This window comes from Lacerta agilis, chromosome 3 (assembly GCF_009819535.1).
Source record: "Lacerta agilis isolate rLacAgi1 chromosome 3, rLacAgi1.pri, whole genome shotgun sequence".
Classification (NCBI taxonomy): Eukaryota; Metazoa; Chordata; class Lepidosauria; order Squamata; family Lacertidae; genus Lacerta; species Lacerta agilis.
Genome location: NC_046314.1, coordinates 14,774,768 through 14,792,828, shown reverse-complemented (window position 1 = coordinate 14,792,828; position 18,061 = coordinate 14,774,768). Strand labels below are relative to the sequence as shown.

Here is an 18,061-nt window from a genome sequence, read left to right as displayed (position 1 = left end):
GGTTCGCCAGAAGCAGCTTAGTCATGCTGGCACATGACCAGGAAGCTGTATGCAGACTCCCTCGGCCATTAAAGCGAGATGAGCGCCACTACCCCAGAGTCGGCCACGACTGGACCTAATGGTCAGGGGTCCCTTTACCTTTACCTTTAGATTCCCTGTGACTTGCAGCTAGTTGGTTTTTTAAACTGTATTCGGTATTTGGGCTAAGTGTTCATTATGACAATAATCAGGTGTACAGAAGCTTGCATGAAATGTGTTTTGTTCCATTAAACCAAACCTGAGAGAGTTAAAACTTCTCCACTGAGCCTAGTACACTTTGAATCCAAGTCAATCTGGCATATTTTTCACGAATCAGCTATACCTAATCCCCTAAAGGCAGTAATTACCCCCTCAGCATCCTCAGAAGTGAGATTTATTTAAGTTTCACAGCTCCGTCCTATGAGCCTCTATGCAGGGCTCAAGCACTGACATATCTTTGCTTGCTGCCCAATCCCAACCCCAGTGTCAATGTAGGAACTAGCCAAGCCCCCCAAGTTTCAACTTCAAAGCATAGCATCTGACTGACCATTGATTAAGTGCACAGGGTGGGAGGTCTCCTTGATGAAGGTTCAGAAAGGTGGCTTTGCCCCCTTTCCAAGGATTATGTGCTGTTTTACCTGCAGCAGTTTAAAGCAGAGTTTGTGCTACTGCAGATAAAGTGGACTCACAGGATCAGTCTGCCGCTTGATACGAGTCTCTTATTTTTAGAAAGGAAAAATGCCAAGCTAAAAAAAAAAAAAACCCAACCCTTTCCTGACATTAACTTTTCTAATACTACATATATTTGAATCCTAGGTAGAACAGATGGTGAAATATAATGTATCCGCTGGGAGCTAAATGGAATTTACCAGCTGTAGGGGACAGTAAAGTATTAGAAGGAAAGGTACAAATAGTGAAAGTAGATTCGGTTCAACTTGCTTTTGATGAGGCATAAAATAAAATGTAAATAATTTCTGTTCAGAAGAAATTAGCATAATGGTTTTGGCATTTGCAACAAGAATAAGCCTGCGTTTTCTAACCTAGATTTGCAAACGAAGGAGAAGTCACACCATTTACCTGGATTTGCAGGAAGGATTATATCAATTCTATTATCACTGACAGTAATGAAACACAGCGCTGAGGCCATTAGCATTGTGCACAATAAAGAGGGTGTGATTAGTCTCAACTTGGATTTGCAATGCAAAAAAAAATTAAAAGAAAATGCCACGAAGCTGGATATGAGCAAAGGAAAAAGCAAGTGCTGTTAACCCCGAGCTTCCAATACAGAAAAGTGTCAATATTACAAACAGGCTTGCAATTAAATCAGTGTCAATGGAGCTGACAAAAGAAGTTCATAATTAGGAAGATGTAGTTATCATTGACCTGGATTTTCCACAAAGACCATGACTAGGTTTTAATTTCAAAACATCTGATCTCTGCATCTCACAAAGGAAGGCCTCATTGTTATTAGCCCTTCATGATTAGAGAATGCTATTATGATGCCAGAGTAGCTGGGCACAATGAAACCACATGCTAAATGTGAAAATTGAACTTAATGTTAAGTTTCACACAGTGCAAACCTAACCTCAGACCAACATAACCATTTCTGGGAGTCTTGGTGCATGAAATTTGCAAACAGTGTTTGCTTTTTACCTTTACAACATGATCTTGCACAGTCATTTTAGCTCCACTGTAACAACCTGTCCCCTCCCCAATCAATACAAGATGTCCATTGCCACAGCCACTTGGCAAGCGTGTCTTCAGAGTGTACACCCCCTCTCAAGAGTGGCCTAGCTGTGGAATGATCTGACCAGGAGGAACTTGTTAACCTGGACCCCACCATTAAATACCCTTCTGGGAATTGTGGGGCCTTTCCTATTGCCACACTGCAGTCAGCTCTGCAAGAAGATGCCAGAACTGGGTGCGGGTGTTGATGTCACTGCATACTTGGTCTCTAGGGTTACACTGGCAGAAAGAGGCCTCTATAAACAGTCCTCCAACACTTGGGCCAGGGATAAAAGAATAACCTATAATTCTAATCAGAACACAATATGGATCCAAGCCAAATGTCTGCCTATGGCATCTTGATGCCACCTGGGAAATTTCCTTTTCTAAATAATCCTAATTGGGTTTTGTGTTTTTGCCACACCCCTCTAAGTCAAAAGTAGACACAAAGTGGGGGGGGGGAGAAGGCATATTTATCAACCTAGTTTTCAAAGGAGCATGGACACATTGAACTTGTATCAAGTATTCAAAACCAAAAAACCAAGACACACAAAACACTACTAGATTTAGGCAAAACAAAACAAAATAAATAATTCCTTCCAGTAGCACCTTAGAGACCAACTAAGTTTGTTCTTGGTATGAGCTTTCATGTGCATGCACACTTCTTCAGATACTTCAGTGTGCATGCACACGAAAGCTCATACCAAGAACCAACTTAGTTGGTCTCTAAGGTGCTACTGGGAGGAATTTTTTATTTTATTTTGTTTTGACTATGGCAGACCATCACGGCTACCTACCTGTAACTGGAACTACTAGATTTAGGATTAATCATGAGGTACATCGAAATACTAAAATAGTGGAAGGGGCGGGAAGAGACACCAAAACAACACCATAACGCAATAGCATATAACGTTTAGGGATTTGGGGGTGGGCTGGAAGGAATTGTGAACTAAATGGGAGGGGGACATGGAATGGGTAGGTCACTATTTCTCAATGTCCCCAGGGACAGAAGAATGAGCTGCCATAGAAAGCAATGGAGAAACTGACACTTCCCAAACGGAGAGAGAGAAAAACTAAAGCAGGCCAATGAGGACTGTGCATGTAGAATGAGCACAGAATGCTGACTTGTAAGGCGGAGGGAAACCAGGGGGAGGGCTGATGAAATGGAGAAGCACTCAACACAGCAACATTTCCTTGTAGGGTCTCATTTGTCTTAGTTGAATTTACCAGCTTACCTTTTTCTTCCCCTTTGTTTTCTTGATTAGTTCTATCTACCTCGGGTGCCTGTGGTTTCTCTTCTTGTATGGTCTCCTCCTGGGTTATCAAAGTCTCTGAACAGAACGAAACACAGAGAATACAGACCATAATAAATGCAAAGATACCACTAGTCAAGTTATTTTATATTCTGTTGGAAGCCGCCCAGAGTGGCTGGGGAAACCCAGCCAGATGGACAGGGTATAAATAATAAAATGTTATCATCGAAAATGATATATATGCCCACCCTGTAGTCTTCATTTAACCTAGGCAGCAGTTTTTCATCGGACATTGTCGATTTAGTGAATTCAAGAGAACCCTCAATGAAATAAAGCTAACGCATTGAACACAAACTGTGAAAGTAAGTCACATTGAAACTGATGACTTTTTTTTAATGCAAGTTCTTCAAGATCATTGTTTAGTTAGGCTGAGAAATATTCCAGGAGAAAAATATTTAAGTTCAAGGTAACTAGCATATAACATGATATGTGAGTATAAATAAATGGCAAAGTAAGGGCCAAATCATCTAGCACAAAGCTGTAACAACATCCACAGGTTTAGCAAGAAGAATACATCAGCTTTCAAGCCTCTCACTTAGACATGAGTGTCATCGGGATATTATTTCCTGTTCTCATTTGGTACCAGACAACTGAAGAAACAGATGTTTGTTGCAAAAATGTACAATAAACTTGTTACAATATTTTTAAAAATGTAGCCTTTATCATTTTGGTATTTTTTTTTCTGTCTTGCTCACATTCTTAAAGTACAGAAAGTACCTTCTGCTTCCATGTAGGAGACTTGAGAATCTGTCTGAGTGTTCATTTCAACCTCTGTGGATTCATCTTGGTGTCCTGTTGACATCAAAAAGATTGGAAGATTATACCAATATGATACTTAAGGGTGCATACAATTTATAATCAAAACAAATCATAAAAACAGATAATAAATGGAAAAGCATACCACTTATCAGAACATATCTAGGTAAGTGAAATTCAGAATTTCTGTGATTGAGAATAATGATCATATTGAATGAGGCCACGTTCCAATCAGCTATCCAATAAATAAATAAATCTAAAATTCTCCAGTAAAGAATTCATTCTATTAAGCAGTAATGAATAAATGACACTTGCATTATTAAAAAATATAGAAAACTACAGTCATTATCTTCTCAAGACTCAATGAGGTTACGTTATGACCTTGGATCAATATTGTTATAACAATTTAACTGGAAGGCCTGTTTCTTTTTTGCTTACATTAGAGATTATGCTACTCAAATTGAACGGTTGCAGCAGCTATTCATTGAAGCTTATGGATGTTTCCCCGAGGCATCAATAAACCATGTGAGGGAAAACTTGACTTTTATAACTATGAAAACTTGTATGGTCCCATCTGATCAATTATTAGGATTCTAGGGAATATTTTGATCGAAAGCATACCGTCAGCTTGATCTTGTTCACAGACTGCATGAGGCATTGGGTTATGTTCTTGTGTAGCTTTGGCATCTTGGGAGGATTCTAACAAAAACAAAATAAATAAAACTGAAGTGGATTCCCTGTTGAACAAGCTTTAAATCGAGCTTCTAATGAATCCAAAGGTCACACAGCCTCCTCCCCACACAAGCTCACACACGCTTCCTACCCCAACTGAGCACATGGGGATGTCTAACTCTCCTGGTGCATTAATATCCTATTGCACCTCATTGCTGCCCAGTGAATTGGTGATAGGAACAAATTTGGAGTGTGCAGGTTGGTTGGTTCTGCAGTCTTTTTAGATATTTTCAGGACTAATCGGATGGGCAGGGGGAAGAAGTGCATGATGGGATCTCAGCAATCCCATCATGCCAACCTCCCCCAGTTGGTTGCTGCTGAGAAAATCTGAGGAGTGTGCCAATCACTCAGCTGCTTCCAGTGCGAATAAACTGGGCAGTGCATGCCCACAAGTATATCAAATTCAGAAACTTGTGGTTTATGAAATTTTATCCAATGGTGGGCAGCAGGCCAAAGAACCAGCGTCCTAAACCTGCCAAAAACAATCAATGCGGGATATGTGAGAAACCTGGGTAGTTAACATCTGATCCAAATTTAATAATCTGTAAAGCAGGTATGCATTGAAAGTTTGTGATTTTAATTAACTGCAAATAATTCCCCAAGGCAAATATTTAATTACCTACACAGCTTCTTTTCAATAAGTTTACAAAGTCAACTTTTGAAGTAGAACTGTTATGTATACACATTTTTCAAATTATCTATGTTAAAGCTCCTCAAACTAATCCACTGCATTTTATTAATCTTATTCAGAATTCTAAATGGTTTCTGCTAATACTATCAAAATAATAGAGAGAGAGAAAGAGAGAGATTTCAGAATTAAATCACAGAAGCAGGGGAGGAAAAGCTGAAAGGCTGTCCAGGCAGTCTAAACAATCCAGACAACAGTGTGCTAAAAGCAGCGAGCAGGTGTACTGCAGAAAGTTGCCTGCCGAGAAAATAACTCCAGAGTATTGAAGCAAGCAAAATCAAAGGAAAGGACAAAAGAAAAGAAAATGAATCGGACACACAATAAATTTTAGCTGATAAGATAATGTTTTACCAATATGTAATCAATTCACGAATTAGACATTAATGAAAAAGTTGAGAATAATTTTGGCAACTAGAATAGACATTTATTTATGCGTTGATCCCAAACCGAAATCTGCCCCAGTTCATACCACGTTCAACGATTGAGTGGCAGATGCAACCTTTTAATATGATCCATGTTCTATGTTGTGTTAACTTAGTGTTGATAAAACTCTTTGTGTGTAGAAACTACCTCTATGCCTTTTGATATAAATACGTTGCATATATACATAAAAGGTAAAAAGGTAAAGGACCCCTGGATCGTTAGGTCCAGTCAGGGCCGGTGCTAGGGTTTTTTGCGCCCTAGGCGAGATCACCTTCTGGCGCCCCCCCCCCCCGCCAATCCCTAGCACCGGCCCTGCGGAGAAGCCCGATTTTGGGCTGCTCCCCCCTCCCCGCCACTCTGCCGCTGGCGGAGCGGCACTAGGCAGTGGCGGGGGCAGACTGGCAACTGCCTAGTTCGCCTAAATGGACGCACCGGCCCTGGGTCCAATCAAAGGCAACTATGAGGTCCGGCTGAGATACATACAGGACCTGGATAAAAAAAAAAACCCCACCCAACTAGTTTTGCATAAAGGCTTGCTTTTCTCACTCCCTGTGTCTCATGGCAAGCTTCATCTTGAAATGATGAAGAATGTCTAAAGCAGTTTGTGGGTTTGCTCTTCAAAGGAGAAATGTTAAAATGCACAGAGAGTGCATGCCAAGTAGCACTATGGATCACAGCTATGGATTTCATAGTAATGTTTAGAGTGCAAACATTCTTCTTCAGATTCTAAAATGTCAGCAACCTGCCTGGATTCCGGTGGAAAAATATTTAGCTTTCACATCCTCATTCTGTCTTTTGTGGTATAGTATGTGAACTATTTCCAGCAACTGACACTTTCTCATTTTGGTCAGCTTAGAATTGAACAATGTTCATTAGATGGTCCATTACTTGTAATCAGTCACAATTAGAACTCAGGACAGCAGGGTAACTGTGGCAGAGCACATGCTTTCAATGCATAAAATCCCATACGTTCTCTCTCTCTTAGAGAGGAGGAGGTGATTATGAAGACCGCACTCTGCCTCAGACACTAGGCAGCGGCAGCTAGTCAGAGTAGACAATAAGAAGAAGAAGAAGAAGAGTTTGGATTTGATATTCCGCTTTTCACTACCTGAAGGAGTCTCAAAGCGGCTAACATTCTCCTTTCCCTTCCTCCCCCACAACAAACACTCTGTGAGGTGAGTGGGGCTGAGAGACTTCAGAGAAGTGTGACTAGCCCAAGGTCACCCAGCAGCTGCATGTGGAGGAGTGGAGACACGAACCCGGTTCCCCAGATTACGAGTCTACCGCTCTTAACCACTACACCACACTGGCTAGATCAATATCAATACTGACTAGATCAATATTCTGACCTATCAACATTAATTAGATCATTTGTTGTTGTTTAGTTGTTTAGTCATGTCCGACTCTTTGTGACCCCATGGACCAGAGCACGCCAGGCACTCCTGTCTTCCACTGCCTCCCGCAGTTTGGTCAAACTCATGTTGGTAGCTTCAAGAACACTGTCCAACCACCTCGTCCTTTGTCATCCCGTTCTCTTTGTGCCCTCCATATTTTCCAACATCAGGGTCTTTTCCAGGGAGTCTTCTCTTCTCATGAGGTGGCCAAAGTATTGGAGCCTCAGCTTCAGGATCTGTCCTTCCAGTGAGTACTCAGGGCTGATTTCCTTCAGAATGGATAGCTTTGATCTTCTTGCAGTCCATGGCACTCTCAAAAGTCTCCTCCAGCACCATATTTCAAAAGCATCAATTCTTCAGCGATCAGCCTTCTTTATGGTCCAGCTATCACTTCCATACATAACTACTGGGAAAACCAAAGCATTAACTATACGGACCTTTGTCGGCAAGGTGATATCTCTGCTTTTTAAGATGCTGTCTAGGTTTGTCATTGCTTTTCTCTCAAGAAGCAGGCGTCTTCTCATTGTAAGTACATATCAGTGACTAGATTCCACTCAGTCATGATCTTAAGTCCGCAACAGACAAAATACTGAGATGCGGTAGTCATATGTTGGAAATTACCCCCATAACTAGAAAAACTGGACAGCTATAGCCAACATGCAGCTTGAGATATTGCCCATAAAGCGGCTAACACTCGATGAACAGAGCAAACTAAACCCTACCTATTGGCAGAAAGAAGGTTTTCCCAGAACTTTGCTACTCCTAAGTTAGGAAAGGCAGACTACATTTATCCCTGTGATTCCACAATGCAAGCCTTGTTTGCTAGTATCTACACAGAACTGAGCTACAGTCATGGGGAAAAGAAAGTGCACCCTCTTGGAATTTTGTGGTTTTACATAGGAAGACATAATAACAATCATCTGCTCCTTAGCAGGTCTTCAAATTAGGGATATACAACCTCAGATGAACAACAACATATGACATATTACACCATCTCATGATGTATTTAACAGAAATAAGGCCAAAATGGAAAATCCATGTGTGAAAAACTAAGTACACCTTATGATTCAATAGCTTGTAGAATCACCTTTAGCAGCAATAACTTGTAGTAGTTGTTTTTTGTAGGACTTCATCCGTCTCCCACATTGTTGCGGATAAATTTTGGCTCATTCTTCTTTACAATGTTGCTTCAGTTCATTGAGATTTTCTGGCATTTGTTTATGTACAGCTCTCTGAAATGCACAGCTTTTCAATTGGGTTGAGGTCTGGACTTTGCCTTTGCCATTGCAGCACCTTGATTCTGTTCTTTTTCAGCCATTCTGACCTTCTGCATACGAACTAGCACAACCTTTATGGTCTTGTAGGTGCCAGGTGAAAACCTTTCTTTTAAATAATGTGCATTTTACAGACTGAGCCTTTCAGTGATATATGTGTTTTATTTTTTTTTGCAAGCATCTCATAAAATTCTTATTATGGGGTGGCAATATATATATGCAGTTAACAAATTAATAAACAATACCCTTACTCTTCCTAATGACCATATTATTCCCCCCCTTTTAGTTCACTTCATACTAATACACATTAGTGAGAGAATTAGTTTAATTTTTCTCCTGGTATGTGTGTGATGCATTGCGAATCGCTAACATGGGGTAATTTTTTTGTAAGGGCTACTAGTCCTGAGATAATTAGACTGAACGTTATAAATAAGTGTAATATAATAGCATACTATGCTACAGTAGAAGATTCTCAATTTTATTTTGCATATATACTGTGTCTGAAAGAAACTTTGGAGTGTCAAGGCTATGTTATTTAAGCTTCCAAGAGTGCTATTACATTGCTATGCAGATTTTGACTTTCAAAATTGTTAAGGTCAAGACTATATTGAAGACTCTCCTCCTCCTCAAATGCAAATATTAAATCAAATATTCAAGCCTAAGGGCCCAAGGATAGATTTACTTTTAAGATTAACAGGAATAAAATAAAGGAAGCTAGTAAACCCACATTCATAAAGAAAATCCAGTTAATGGAAAATGTATGACAAGTGTAAAAATGATTAGCTTGAATATATATCATGAAAAGGGACTCTTATAGCTGATGTGAGGTAAGGTCTTCAGCCCTATTCCAGCAGGCCAAAAACAGTAGCAGAAGATGTAATACAGCCAGTGTATGTCTATATTTTACATACGGTGTGTGTGTGTGTGTGTGTGTGTATATATATATATATATATATATATATATATATATATATATATATATATATGTAAAATACATACCGTACATATATACCGTATTTTTCGCTCCATAAGACGCACTTTTTTCCTCCTGAAAAGTAAGGGGAAATACCTGTGCGTCTTATGGAGCGAATGGTGGTCCCTGGAGCTGAATTGCCCAGGGGCCAAAAGCAGGTTGTGCTTTTTATTTTACAAAGAGAAAAGGGAGTGTTGAAAGGACCCGCTCAGCAGCTGATCAGCAAGAGATCGGAGAGAGATAAGAGTCCCGGCTCCCTTTCAGCCCCGCCCTCCTTTGTTGAATGTGCTGCAGAGGGAGGTTGTTTGTTTCCCCAGGACATGTGACTGGCTGATTAGATTATCTGTCTACAAACAGTAGAAATGGCTCCCTTTCCTTAAGATTTTTTCAGAAATGTGAGTTAAACCCCATAAAAATGGGGCTTTTCCTCTTTGCTTTTCCCCCTTTGCAAAAGGAGCTTTGCTTTCCCCCCTTTGCAAAAAAAGCTGCAAAACCTTTAGCTGATCCTAAAAAAAAAACACCCAGGGCTTTTCCCTTTGCAAAAAAAGCTGCAAAACCTTTAGCTGATCCACAAAACAAAAAACAAAACAAAACAAAACAAAACAAAACAGGGCTTTCCCTTTTGCAAAAAAGCTGCAAAACCTTTAGCTGATCCTTTAAAAAAGGCCTTTTGCCTTTGCAAAAACAGCTGCAAAACCTTTAGCTGATCCTAAAAAAACCCCCAGGGCTTTCCCCTTGGCAAAAAAGCTGCAAAACCTTTAGCTGATCCTTAAAAAAAAGGCCTTTTGCCTTTGCAAAAACAGCTGCAAAACTTTTAGCTGATCCTCAAAAAAACAACAACAAAACCAGGGCTTTTAGAGGAAGAAAACCAGAAAAATATTTTTTTTTCTTGTTTCCTCCTCTAAAAATGAGGTGCGCCCTATGGTCCGGTGCGTCCTATGGAGCGAAAAATACGGTGCATACATTTCATAAAATTTACACACTGCTCGATTGCAAAATAAACCCCTCAAAGCAGTATACAAGAAAAGCATTAATAAAAAAGTATTGTTGACAAGGTCTCACTCCTATCAGCAAACTTATAGTGTAGATGTTATTTCTAAAGGAAATTATTTATTTCTTTGTATTGCTATGCCACAGAGAACCACAGTTCTCTGGGAAGTGATGATGGCACGGTGCTCTATCCTGGCTCTTGAAAAATGTGTTTGTTCATCATGAGCATCCAGGTTGCAACAACTATGCCCCTAGAACAGGGGTCAGCAAACTTTTTCAGCAGAGGGCCGGTCCACTTCCCTCAGACCTTGTGGGGGGCCGGACTATTTTTTGGGGGGGGGGATGAATGAATTCCTATGCCCCACAAATAACCCAGAAGTGCATTTTAAATAAAATGACACATTCTACTCATGTAAAAACACACTGATTCCCGGACCGTCCACGGGCCAGATTTAGAAGATGATTGGGCCGGATCCGGCCCCCGGGCCTTAGTTTTCCTACCCGTGCCCTAGAATTACACCACAGCTCTTTTATATTTACAGTATCCCACTGCTCCTGGAAGGAGGAGGAGGAGGTTAATCTGTTGCAAACTTGGTTTTAACCGTGTTACAGATAATTTGTAGGTTTTCTATCCTGGAAGGTGGGACCTAGGTAGTTGCGATAAACAAATATTTGCTCAAAAACCTTTCCAAGAGGACAAATGTGTGAGCAAATTGTGGATCATCTCTCCCTCCTTTCCCCTAAGGTCTATGGTAGTAGATGTGGTTCTCTTCCTCAACCCCAATAAGGCTTAAAAGAACCCTCTGGGCAGTGGCAGAGCTTCGTGCTCCAGCACCGGGGGCGGAGAGCAGGCGGGGGCAGGGCTGGTGCACGTCCTGGGGGCATGGCGCGCCGCCCCAGGGGTGGGGTGCATGTTCTGGGGTGGGGTGCACTGCTTGTGGGAGCGGGACGCCCAGCGTGGGCGGGAGGCTGCCACGATGGAACCCCACCGGGATCGCGCTGCCAGGGGCGGTGCGCTCTCACAGCTCCCCTCTTCTTCCGCCAGTGCCTCTCTTGAATGGTTGGGGAGAGGGCAGTGCCTACAACCTAGCCCCCTCCTTTCTTCCTTCTCTATATAATGCCAGCCAGCCAGGCTGCCCTTCCCACAAGGCAGACTAAGGTAGCCATCTTGGGCGCAGGAAACCAAGGGTTTTAGTGTGGGCACTTCCACCACACCCACTAGACAAATGGGATCTGGCGAGATGTCACAAGAGCCCTTTGAAATATTGTGAGATCTCACCTGAATCTGCCACTGCGCAACCCTGACAAGCGAGGCTTTGGTAAGGGAGCAAGGTGGCATTTTCATATTTCACCTTGGTTGGGGAAACGAGATGGGCAGCCCCTGCCAGACAGATTTTATGGGAATGCTCTGCCATTTGTTCTTCAAGAATAAGGAACCATTCCTTCCCTCAGTGCAAGAAGTGAGGTTACAGGAAACCAGGCAGAGGGCTTTCTCGGTAGTGGCCTCCGCTCTGTGGAATGCCCCCCATCAGATGTCAAGGAAATAAACAACTATCTGACTTTTAGAAGACATCTGAAGGCAGCTCTGTTTAGGGGAGTTTTTAATGTTTGATGTTTCATCGTGTTTTTAATATTCTGCTGGGAGCCGCCCAGAGTGGCTGGGGAAACTCAGCCAGATGGGTGGGGTATAAATAAATTATCATCATCATCATTCCTTGCCAGTGCTTTCAAGTATCTCGTTTTCCCCGGGATTCTCCGTTATTTCAAGCAGTTTCCCGCTGCTCTCCCTTATTTTTTATTTCCCTTAAATATCCCGTTTTTAATGGAAGCAGCTCCTCCCCTGCTGGCCAGGGACTGGGTGGGAAGACCTCGCCTACTTGGAGAGAAAAGCCTCAGCCCTCAAAGCAAGGTGGAGCCGTTTCCCGTGCTTACAGGGGGGTGTATTCTTCCCCCTGCATCAGCCCCTATCTGTTGCCGCTGAGCCCCTCAGCCGGCCAATAGGGTTAGCTAGCGGGCGGCGCCTGGCTGCCTTTGAACAGCTGCTGTTTCCTGTGCTGTTTTGATGGGATCAGACAAGAAGACGATGGGGCTCCATCGCGCAGAGCACATGGCTGCCCTCCTCTTTGCTCTGCTCCGAGCCCGCTTGGAGTTTACATTGCTGCTCCGCCCACTTTTGCTTCTGGCTCCGCCCACCACTGACATGTGACTGTCCCCAGGATAGGTGAGACTGCTGATCCCTTATTTTCAAATCCAAAACTTGACAGCTATGTTCCTTGCTAGGGACGCTGCCATCCAGAAGGATCCTTAGATTTTATTTTGCCATTAGTACCTATGTACTCCATTGCTCAAAACAAATTATGATAAGTCCTATCTTAAAGGGCTGTCAGTAAAAGGTTATGGGAAGAATGTTTAATTGGTGGACAACTTCAAGGCAGGACGATACTAGAAATCTACATGAATTCAGCCAGATAGTTCAAGAACAGAACTATAACGAATATTTATTTATAGCTTTTCCAAATGCATTATCTGCAACCATAAACAACAGCAAACCCAGTACCAGAACCTTTCTCCCCACAAACATGTTAAAAGTGTGGCACTTACTGTAACAACTTCATGGTTTTTTCTTTAAAAAAAGCACTAAGCAAACCTATCACCACCTGTACTTCTGTTTCTGCTTTATTAGATTACTCCCGTTCATCCTAGGAAGTAATGCTCAAACATAAAATTAACAAAGCCTTATGAAGAGAGGATATGCAGGGCTGAATATTAAGTGGCTTTATATTTACTTCCCCAACTAGGCCCTGCATGTTTTATTTACTTATTTCTTATTTCTAGTGTGTAACACACCCAGGTTTTGCACACAGCACGAGTGAAACACCTTGTTTTAGCTAGTAAGAAATGAAAAGAGTGATAAAGTTGACACTTAGGAACAAAACTGATTCATTGCACTTGATTTGTAAGTAAGATCCTGTGGGGGAAAAAAAGGTTATTTCTGTAGGAAAAGAAATCAGCCAGGCACCCAAAATTACAGATAATGGTGTGCACAGAAGTTGATGCATGATTGCAGTATTCTTGGGCCTCATAAACTGAGGAAAATGTATTACAAAATGTAGTAGTAGTATAAAATGGAAGTTTATGAGATATTCTTGATTTCTGACTTCAAATTATTTTTACAGTTTTCATTCTTTCATTTTAATCCATCTTTATGATGGGTTAGATTTGTCTGTACTAATATATACAATATATACATTGGTGCAAGTGATGAACTGATATAATGGATTGTGTCTATTTCCATGGGTGTGGATTATAAAACTTGATATAGAAGAGTAGCTCTATGGATCATTCAGAAGAGGAATGGAAGAAAGTCTCCTCTACAAACTGTATGGAGTTAGGGGTCAAAAAATTATACTTTTTGTAAAAAAAAAAAAAAAAAAGGATACCATTTATTGTATCCTTTGGATACCAAATTATTGGATACCATTCTTTTTTCAGGGGGATTATTCTGCTGCAAAAATATAATTAAGGCATTATTCTCTGAAAACATGAAGTATAACAGCATGTGAAAGATAGGAATGAATCATTCATAATTGTTCTGTTTTTAGGCCATTTTTCAATTGGAGGTTTATTCATCTTATTTGTATTAAAAATTATAGGTTACTTTTCAGTCACAGGAGCCCGCATAGTGACTTACAGTAAAATCACAACATTTCATAAAGCAATTCCTAAAACAAACTACAAACACACACCACTAGTCCATCACTTATTGAAATAAGAAGAAACATTTGTTCTCAGAAAGTCAGGTAGAATAAAAACATCTTTACAGATTTCTTAATGACTGGGGAGGAGGGAACCTGTTGAGATTCTCCAAGGAGGCAATTCCAGCATACTGGAACTACTAAAAATATCTATTTCTGTTTCCTATTATTCTTTTTCCTATGATGTTGCACCTGAAGCAACATTGTTCTGGCAGAGAATATGTTCTCCTTAAAACCTGAAATCTTTGTCATTTGGGGGCTTAAAGGATAAAACCAGCACCTTGAATTTAGCCCGAAAATAAACTGGAAAACGGTGAAGCTAAGTGACGCTTAAATGATCTCTGCAGCAAGAATCAGAAAAAAAGATGAGCTGCTTCGTTCTGGACTAGCTGAAGTTTCCAAATCGTTATTAAACAGACAGCCTGAAATAAAGTATAGTACAATATTTAAGTCAATACAACATCAGGGCACACATTACACTGGCCTGGTTGTTTTTCTGGCACACCAGCTGAAGCTAGTAATTCCTCTTGGCTAGACACATGAATGTATCAGTTCCCGGTGCACTCCCAAGATGGATGCAAGAAAGTATAACTCCATCCAGGACCAGTCATATCTACCAAATTTGGGTTGGCCATGCCCCCTAGCAACAGAATCTCCATTTTGATTGGGCTGGGTTTAAATTACTGGTGCTGAAGGAAAGGAGAAATAGAGTATACTTATAACACCATGTTCGAAATCCATGAGTAAGTTTGCCCAGTGGTTTTACACACATGTTAAAGAACATGGGTGGGGGAATGGAACTTTGCATAATTTCTTAGGAAAGTCCTCAAGGTCCAGAGCTGCTGGTATCACCTTTCACCTACTGATCTGGTAGGAGTGGAACAAATATAAAACAGCATTTCTGACTTCAAGCTTATCCAGGTGGTCCAGAAAGCTACCATAGTCCAGACAGGGGTCGCCAACCTTTCTGGGCCCATTGACATATTTGCAAACTGGAAAACTTTTGTGGGTGCATCTGCACACACACCCTGCAGCCAAGCTACACCTCAATATACTATATTGGCTAGAATAGAATACTTCTTTCAATACTCATTTCAGTGGTGGGAACCCTGTGGGAAAGGCTTCTGTGGGCATATTATTTCCCCACAGGTACCATGTTAGGTACGGAAATCAGCCCTGAGTGCTCACTGGAAGGACAGATCCTGAAGCTGAGGCTCCAATACTTTGGCCACCTTTTGAGAAGAGAATACTTAAAAAGCAGAGATATCACCTTGCTGACAAAGGTCCGTATACTTAATGCTTTGGTTTTCCGAGAAATCATGTATGGAAGTGAGAGCTGGACCATAAAGAAGGCTGATCGTCAAAGAATTGATGCTTTTGAATTATGGTGCTGGAGGAGACTCTTGAGAGTCCCATGGACTGCAAGAAGTTCAAACCTAACCATTCTGAAGGAAATCAGCCCTGAGTACTCACTGGAAGGACAGATCCTGAAGCTGAGGCTCCAATACTTTGGCCACCTCATGAGAAGAGAAGACTCCCTGGAAAAGACCCTGATGTTGGGAAAGATGGAGGGCTCAAGGAGAAGGGGACGACAGAGGACGAGATGGTTGGGCTGTGTTCTTGAAGCTACCAACATGAGTTTGACCAAACTGCGGGAGGCAGTGGAAGACAGGAGTGCCTGGTGTGTTCTTGTCCATGGGGTCACAAAGAGTCTGACACGACTAAATAACTAAACAACAACCATGCTGGCAACTCCTGTCCAATGGTATCAATAACCACTGAGACATCCAAGAGAATTATAAATGGTCCCATTCCTACTGCCCTTCCAGTACAGATCATCCAAGGGATGCAGGTGGCACTGTGGTCTAAACCACTGAGCCTATTGGGCTTGCCGATCAGAAGGTTGGTGGTTCAAATCCCCATGACGAGGTGAGGTCCCATTGCTCTGTCCCAGCTCCTGCCAACCTAGCAGTTCAAATGCATGCCAGTGCAAGTACATAAACGGGTATGACTGTAGCAGGAAGGTAAATGGTGTTTCTGTGCGCTCTGGCTTCTGTCACAGTGTCCTGTTGCGCCAGAAGCGGTTCAGTCATGCTGGCCGCATGACCTTGAAAGCTGACTGTGGAGAAACGCCTGCTCCCTCAGCCTGAAGCAGGAGCACCACGCACCATAGTTGCCTTTGACTGGACTTAACTGTCCAGGGGTCCCTTACTTTTTTTTTTACCTTTTACAGAACAGGGCAACTGGTGCAATTTCCACCTTGAACCCTAGCTAGAAGTCAGATTGAAATTGATGTTACCGTATTTTTCGCTCCATAGGGCACACCGGACCATAGGGCGCACCTCGTTTTTAGAGGAGGAAACAAGATAAAAAAATATTTTTTCTGGTTTTCCTCCTCTAAAAGTCCTGTTTTTTTTGAAGATCAGCTAAAAGTTTTGCAGCTTTTTTTTGCAAAGGGAAAAGCCCTAGTTTTTTTGAGGATCAGCTAAAAGTTTTGCAGCTTTTTTTGCAAAGGGGAAAAGCAAAGCTCCTTTTGCAAAGGGGGAAAAGCAAAGAGGAAAAGCCCCATTTTTATGGGGTTCAACTCACATTTCTGCAGCTTTCCTACAGTTTCCAGACACATAATCTAATCAGCCAGTCACATGTTGCTGGGGAAACAAACAACCTCCCTTTGCAGCACATTCAACAATGGAGGCCTGGGCAAGAGGCTGAAAGGGAGCCGGGCCTCTTATCTCTCTCCCGATCTCTTGCTGATCAGCTGCTGAGCGGGGTCCTTTCAACACCCCCTTTTCTCTTTGTAAAACAAAAAGCATTATCCTCTTTTGGCCCCTGGGAAATTCAGCTCCAGGGACCACCATTTGCTCCATAAGACGCACAGATATTTCCCCTTACTTTTCAGGAGGAAAAAAGTGCGTCTTATGGAGCAAAAAATACGGTAATTTTCTATAAGTGTCTGGAGCTGATAAGCACTTTGCACTCAGCTACCTTGGTCAAAAAAGGAAGTTGGAAACAGGCCTATAATTTCCTAGCATGATGGGAAAAAGGGAAGGTTTTATCAGCTTCAGTCTTAAAACTGCCTTTTTTTTTTTAAGAAACAAAAGTTACAAGTATGACAAGAAAGCATTTTGCCACCTGAAACAACCAGTGATTGTCAATGGGAAGCAAAATAATGTTCCTTTATTCTACAAAGAAAATCTATCACAGTCTGCTGTAGAGGACTAGACATTCACATGAAGGAGCCAACTCAGTACTGCAGTGTCTAATGATCTTGTATGTCATTCTATGCTGACCCGAAGAAATGCTGAAATAAAGTTTGCAAACAGATCACCTTTGAAATAAACCAGCAAGCAAATAAAGAAATGGAACTTGAAAACAATATAAAGGATGAATGGCAGATGCCACAGTATCCACTCTTAGTTTTCAGTAGATGGCAGTTTTTCCATCATTGAGGGAATGGGTTTTAAATAGCTTCACCATCTGGTTTGGAAAGGTCACCACATTCATGAAGGTTGTTTATGAAAAAAAAAAACCAGGACAAATGACTCACCAACAAATGGAAGGGCATAAGGAAAGTTGATACAATATGAGGAGAAAATTGGGAAGAGTAACACATTAAGAGATCTTGCCTATTATATTTTATTGTTGCGAGTAACAGCTAGAACTTTTGCTGCGTTTCAACAGTAAGATTTTAATCAATGTATTATTTATTTTAGTGGCAGGGTTAATAAAACTGCAGTGAGAAAGGAAGATGGTTGTTTTAGTACTAGCGTGTTTCTCCTAAAATAAGACACCGTCTTATATATTTTCCCCTCAACAAAACACAGTATGGCTTATTTTCAGGGGATGTCTTATTTTAACCGCATTGCATCAGTACGCTGCATAGCCACGCCTCTCCAGGCTCTTTTAATGGGAGATGCCGCGTCACTATGGCTTATTTTTGGGGAATGGCTTATCATTTTGCAAATGCTTAGAAATCCTGCTATGGCTTGTTTTATGGCTATGTCTTATTTTAGGAGAAAC

General features: G+C 41.5%; 1 protein-coding gene across 2 annotated transcripts in view; it reads right to left on the bottom strand.

Annotated features, from left to right (window-relative positions):
* Nucleotides 1–18,061, bottom strand: part of LOC117043333 (ADP-ribose glycohydrolase MACROD2-like) — a 125,044-nt gene that overhangs the window by 49,552 nt on the left and 57,431 nt on the right. For both annotated transcript variants that reach the window (XM_033142882.1, XM_033142883.1), the window contains 3 exons: nt 4,434–4,511; nt 3,774–3,848; nt 2,979–3,074 (listed from right to left, as the gene is read on the bottom strand). In XM_033142882.1, the coding sequence (XP_032998773.1) occupies nt 2,979–3,074; nt 3,774–3,848; nt 4,434–4,511 (249 nt within the window). The remainder of the gene's footprint in view (nt 1–2,978; nt 3,075–3,773; nt 3,849–4,433; nt 4,512–18,061) is intronic.